The sequence below is a fragment of the Pteropus alecto genome, unplaced genomic scaffold, assembly GCF_000325575.1.
Source record: "Pteropus alecto unplaced genomic scaffold, ASM32557v1 scaffold152, whole genome shotgun sequence".
NCBI classification, from domain to species: domain Eukaryota; kingdom Metazoa; phylum Chordata; class Mammalia; order Chiroptera; family Pteropodidae; genus Pteropus; species Pteropus alecto.
The window spans coordinates 11051901-11058706 of NW_006432227.1; the positions used below are offsets into that span (position 1 = coordinate 11051901).

General features: G+C 45.4%; 1 protein-coding gene across 2 annotated transcripts in view; it reads right to left on the reverse strand.

Annotated features, from left to right (window-relative positions):
• Positions 1-252: 252 nt before the first annotated feature.
• Positions 253-6806, reverse strand: part of FBXL7 (F-box and leucine rich repeat protein 7) — a 339122-nt gene continuing 332568 nt past the window's right edge. For both annotated transcript variants that reach the window (XM_006907126.3, XM_025043531.1), the window contains exon 4: positions 253-3675. In XM_006907126.3, coding sequence (XP_006907188.2) covers positions 2939-3675 — 737 coding nt within the window. In that variant the 3' untranslated portion in view covers positions 253-2938. The remainder of the gene's footprint in view (positions 3676-6806) is intronic.

Below are 6806 nucleotides of genomic sequence, written 5' to 3' on the forward strand. Positions count from 1 at the left end.
AGTGTTTGGGTTAAGGAATAGAAGACCTGAACTAAACTGTGCAGAGAAAGACTTTTCACTTACTTGTGAATTTTCAGCCAAAGTCATTGAGCCAAGGGAAATGACAAAACCATAGATGCAACTTTAAAGGGACAACCAATTCCCTCACCCGACTTGCTCTTTACTACAACATAAGGCAAGTCTCTTGCTCACTCTTGAGCATCCCATCTGAACACCACGCTCCTCTAGGCAGGGTATTAAATGAGGCTTAACCCGATTACCAACATATTGCTTTATTTCTCGGTGGTAGTAAATTAAGGCTTTCTAGAGTCTTACAGCACGCAGTGATTTGAACATTAGAATGTAAAAAAAAAAAAAAAAGAAAAACAATGAGCATTCAATTTAGCAGAGGCAGGAAGGAAGCAAGTTTTAAAACCGATAAATTTCCTAGGGAGGCCTTTTGTTTGGTCTCTCCAAATCTGCTGAGCTGTTTCCCCAGTAACCTCTGTCATAGATTCACACCCCAACGGGAAGCAGAATGGAAGGGAAGATTGGGAAGAAAGGAGAAACTGGGAAAGAGAATGTGCTGGGCAATCAGTGAAAGTTTGTCTTTGTCTCATGTTTGGAAGATAGTTTAGGTGACGTGGCGAAGTGGTGGTGATGAACATATCTGTAATAATGGGATATACCTTCGCAGGGAGCCATTTGGGCTCTCCCTTTTCATTCCAGAAGTATTAAGGCAGCTCACTTGGAACACTCCAGTGCCAAGGGTTAGAAAAAATCCTTTGTGACTCAAATTTTGAAACTTTAGACAAGGTCACAAGTCACAGAGCAGGGGAATGCTACTTTCAACTCCTTTTCATGCTTCTAAACCCTACGACTATCACTGGATACTATCCCCAGCCAAATAATTCATTTTCCCCTGTGGCCTTGATTGCACATCTAAATTGCTGATGATGTTGATTGGCGAGAAGACCATATTTCATATGGTGCATGAAAGAAGCCTCCTGGGCAGACACCACCTCACTCTATCTCCTCCTTCCCAACATAAGACAAAGAAACGCAGGGAGCCTACATGGGAGTGCAGTTGTCGAGTGGTGTGTAAGCTTGAGCTGAAACAAAGTCCACATGCTTGCCTCGGAGATGCAGAGGTTCTGGGTTTGCACGGTAGACCCTTTGAGAAAGAAATGGATGAACTGTTGGAACAGTGATGGTGGGGTGTGGCCAGAGAATAATTTGGGAAAGGTCACGTGTTTATTAACAAAGGCAACTAAATTTCATAAAACGAGTAATGGAATTTCTTCTGGCATCCTGATTTCACAGGAATAGAGCTAGCAAATGGATCTCTATCCAAATAGGACCATTTAAAAATCACATTCAGCAATGATTTTAATGTTCTATTCCAAGGGCCTGGTTGGTGGACCAGCACCTAAGCCTTATCAATGTGTTCCTTCTTCCATTCGTCTGGCATTTTCGAGTAAACAGTATTTAAACACCTGGAAGTCTGCCGTGCACTCTCTGACAGAGAACATGCAGACAGCTACAAGGGAAGGCACACAAGGTGGCAATCTGCACAATTAAATGCTTACGACTTAACCCCAATAGGCTTCGTGTGATGAAGTCTGGATGCACAAAGAAATAAATAGATGAGAAAAGTAGAAATGTGATCTGAATGACAACGAGCCGCGGCGTCTGTTCCTGTCAGCTGCAGGGCAGATGTGCCTGATGCAGGCCACGTGTGCACTGGGATTAGAAAAATCTTGGAGGACATGTGTTCTCTTGGGTCTCGCTTGTTAATTAAAAATTCTGAGGGTCTTAACTCCTATTGAAAACACTCAGAAAGATCAATTTGCCTGGGCGGGTGTAGGCTTTGCTGAGATTAGGAATTTTTATTTATTCTTCTTCTTCTTCTTCTTATTTTTTTTGTGATTAGGAATTTTATGGTGGTGTGAAGTGGGCTGATGCTGAAAGCACTTGTGCACAGAAACCATCCATCTAGCTGGGTGGGAGAAGGTGCCCAAGAGACTCAAGTGTCGGAACAAATAGGGATGCGGGGGCGGATACTCAGATCGGAGTGAAGGACATACAGGACACTGGCGTTGGCACATCCGAACCTCCTTTAAGCGTCCACAGAATGTATACCGTTGGCAGAGGTAGAGGCCTCGTGTGCTCTATGCCAAGGTGCTTGTTTAGCGACATCTCAGTTCCTTCGATTCTAAAACGGGCATGAAGCTAATCTACAAGCTGGATAGCCTCTAATTCAGCGCTGGAAGCTAGAGCCCACAGTGGTCAAGTGCTTTGCCCTAGGTCACTGAGCTAGTAAGTGGCAGGGCTGGGGGCGGAATTCAGGTCTCCTCTTCCACCATCCTGCTTGAGAGTCTTTAAAAGGGTTTGGAAGTACTGTGTATGTAGACCAGGTACTGTGACATTAATTTAACAAGAATTTGCTAGGGGGTTGGATTGAAGAGTGTGGCTTTGGCCAATCCAGGCCTTTGAAGAGGAGGAGGTCTGGAGAGCATTATTTTTCTAATGGTTTGTTGCTGCTGGTGGGGGCGGGGAGTAGGAGGGATGGGGGTGTAGAACCCCGAAGACCTGGCCAGGAGAAGTGAGACAGAGAGAGAACAGGGCGTTTCTAAAGACGCTGCCATCGGCTTTCTGAGACACATCTTTCGTGAGAACAGAAACTGCCTATGAACGACCTGACCAAAAAAAAAAACCCATTTACTATAATAGAAATTTGTCCCCGCCCTTCCTTTCCTTGACCTCTGTTACCCATGAGAAATTAGGAAAAAAAAAAAAAAAAAAAAGACGCCTAAGAACCTTCCTGGAAGAAAGAACTGTTATGAGTGGGTGTCGGTGCTTACATATGCTGCATAAAAAAACAAAAACAAAAACAAAAACAAAACATTTCATCTCGTTCCTGTTTGTCTCAAGATAGCGCCGGACGGAAGTTGTCCCTTCAGAAGAAGGCAGGGTTGGTGTGCTCGATGACGCAGCGCTTGCAGTGGCGTTTCACAAACCGCAGAGCCTCCACGGACACCTCGCAGTCCTGGACGTTGAGCAGCTGGAGGTCGAAGCAGTTGGCCGCCACGATCTGCAGGCCCTGGCCCGTGATGCTCTCGCAGGACTTGAGGCTGAGCCGCTTGAGGTTGAAGCAGTTCAGGGCCAGGCACTCCAGGCCCGTGTCAGAGACCAGTGGGCACTTGCCGATGTCCAGAGACTTGAGCTTGGTGCAGTTCTTGGCGAGGTACTCCACGCCGTGGTCCGTGATGCCCTCGCAGCCCCTCGCGTTGAGGTAGCGCAGCTTGCTGCAGTACTTGGCGACGTAGCGGATGCCCACGTCGGTGACGCGGCCGCAGTGCGCGATGCTCAGGTACCGCAGGCGGGACTCCAGCTTGGCGATCTCCCGCAGGCCGAAGTCGCTGACAAAGCGGCAGTCGCTGACGCTCAGCTCCTTGATGGACGGGCAGTAGATCATTAGGTAGCGGAGGCCCTCGTCGGTGAGGCGGACGCAGCGGCGCAGGTACAGGTGGGTCAGCTGCGTGCAGTGCGCCGCGATGGTGTGCAGGCCCTCGTCCTCCAGCACGAAGCAGTCCGTCATGTCCAGGTAGCGGATGGAAATCTGTTTGCCATGCAAGGGGGACAGTTTAATGGAGGCCTCTCGGGTCAAGCTGATGCAGGTCACTTTGGAGCATCCTACATAAAGAGACAGAACACGTGCTCAGAGCAACTTCTGGCAATGGGGGATAGGGGGAGGTGTCGCCTAAGGTGGGGGGCACGGGGAGGGTGGCTGGCATGGATTCCTGCCCTTCCGGGAGCCACGTGCTCACGTTACCCTTCCCTTCTCAGCCCCTGCAAAGAAGACCAGCAAGAATGGCTACTCCATGTTCCTTTGATTGTTCAAGTACTTGGATTATCTGGGGTTAAGGGAATTTGTGGCCTTCAGAATCAGAATCAAGGACCAGGTTCCATTTCCAGATCCATTGCTAGTTGCCAGAAATTGGGCAAATCAAGCCTTCTGAGTATTTCCTGTGTCTTAAAATTAGGATGTTAACTTTCCCTGCAAGGTAGTGAAGAAGAAATGAGACGATGTGTGTAAATATCTTGCTCTGGCCCTGGAAAGTTCCGGAAGCTCGGTAAAGGTTAGTTCTACCCATGAGATGGTCTGGTAACTCTCTGATCCAAGGAAGAGAAATGTGAGAGAGAAGTTTGGCCCTGACCTTGGTTTGGCAGAAAGAACTCCGGCTTGGGAGTCACACAGGGTTCAAGTCTCCTTTTTATGGCCTCAGGCAGGGTCTTAACTTTGCTGTCTCAAGACCTTCCTCTCTGGCCTAGGAGTGAACAGCTGGCATGCCTCCACTACAGAGAGATAACGAGGGTGCAGTCAGATGAGGGATACAGGCAGGCTCTGAAACGCTTGAGAAAAACATGCAGTGTGAGTCTATTAAGGTGACTATGGTGGGGGTGGAGGTGTGTGTGTCACTTTAACCCTCCATGGTGAAGGAAGAACAATTGTGTCGTCTGGATTATTGTTCTGGCCCATCGGCCAGCGTCTCTGCCCTGCCTTCACCCCCTGGTCTCCTCACAGCTGTCGGAGAGATTCTGGAAAACAAAGGCAACAGCGTCACTCTGCTCCAAGCCTTTGGATGGCACCCGTCTCACTCAGAGTGTAAAATCTAAAGTCTAAGGGGAACTCGAGAACCTGTACCCCACTCCTCCAACCCCACTGGCCTCCCTGCTGATTTGCAGGCACCTCAGGTACCCTCCTGCTTCAGGCTCAGTGCACTGGGCAGTGCTCTACCAGATGGCCCGATGGTGACGCATCCCTCATCATCCCAATGAACTAGTATTCCCCTCCTGATTCCCATTTATTCTCAGTACTCTCTGTCACTTTGTGGCATTATATATTATTTGTTCACTTTTGTATTTGCTGACCTCACTCTAGATGCCAGTTCCTGAGAAAAGGGATTCTGGGCTGATCACTGCTATATCCCTCACACCTGGTTCACAGCTGGTGCTCCGTAAATATCTGTTGAATGAATGAATGAATGAACGAATGGTTTATAGAGTGAACAGAGTCTTCTATAGGAAGATCAGGTAAGATAATCCAACTTTGAATATTTAAATGTCCTTAGAACTTTGACCCTGGCTGACATATATCTACATTAAAAAACAGCTATCTATTTTATAGTTGATTATAATGCCTTTCGTTTGTGTTGAATTATGAAGTTAACAAAGTGCTTTTATAAATAATTTTTTTTTACCTGACTCTTAAAACAGTCCATTCTACAGATAAAGAAATTAATGCTCAGGAAGGTATCTTTAGATGTCTTTCTAAGCACTGTTTCTAATCCCAAGAATATGTATGTGTATAAATTAGATATATTTGTACTATATATTATAAATTATTAAATATTTATATATAACATATGAAACACTGATTTCATTGTATATTTCAGTTCACTGTATATTACTCTGTAAAATGTGCACAGTATATTTTTATCGTGTAAATATAAAGAATTAATATGCATAGCTAACATATATTATATAAATAAGTGCATATGTATATATAGTTCATTCCACTATATAGTCTGTATATATATTTTTCATTTCCTCTCTACTCCTCTTCCCTAATCCCATTGGCGGGTCTAAAGCCAGGAGCCTCACCTCGGGCACCTCTGCGCCTTGCTGCTCACGTAACACCCGAGGATCCTGAGCAGCTGCATAATAGTGCTGACGGGGCAGGCTGCCCAGGAAACTCATGTAAAATTCAGGTCCTTGGAGTAATGAGGTTCAAAAGCCACGTGCTACCAAGCCAAAGAACTTCAGGAAGGAGTAAAGCGTACAGTGCAACTCTGGAGAACAAGGATGCACCTCGCCAGAGGCTGCCGCCGATGCTGCCTCCGTGGGCTCTGTGGTTTTGTGGAAGGTGGTTGGCACCCCTCACCTTTAGCTTTGAAATTTCCTTTGTTTTGAGTTTCTTTTTTTAGAGTGAATGTCATTTACTTATATTGGATTTCTAGGTCCACAATTGTGGTTGCCCACCTCTGATGCCTGTGAAGACACTTCGTTTTTCAAGAGTATATGACAAACTTGGTTCCTAAACTCTTAGTTTCAGTTTATTTTATATATATTTAAAATAACAAGCGAAATCTGTTGCCCTCTAGGAAAGATACTGTATTTGGTCCAAGGAAATGTATACCCTGTTTTTGAAAATGAGTCCCAAATTTAATAAAATGCTAGTTGAGCTCAGTTTTGGTAAAGAAACTATTTTGATATGCTTTTATTACTTTAGATCAATAATTTTTAACTTTAGCTTTAATTCTTACTGATTTGCTAAGTTTGGGTTAAAAGTTAAAAAACAACAACAACAAAAAAAACTGGCCCATGGCTAGGTAATTTCTATGGCCAGTTCATGAATTCATAGATTACAGACATAGAGAGAACCTTAGAAATCACCCAGTTTAACCTTCGTTTTTTAAAGAGGAGACATCTCAGGCTCAGTGAGATTATGTGATTTGTACAGCTAGACTAGGGCAAAGTTTCTCGACTAGTAATCCAAGGCTTCAATTATCGGAGGGGTGGTAAGACATGACTAAGATGTGGCATGCATTGATGAACTGCACAAGAAATTGACGGGAGATGCATCAACATGAAGTGAGCATTTGGACCCTGAGAAATCAGACGTCTTGGAAGTGGGGACATCAGCAAGGGAATTCTTGAAAGAGAGAAGCAACCTGGATATATAGATATGGAGCCCAGGTAGTAGAGAGACAAGAAAGCATGGGCATGGGGTAGGGTAGGGTGGAGTGAGGAGTGTCTGTACC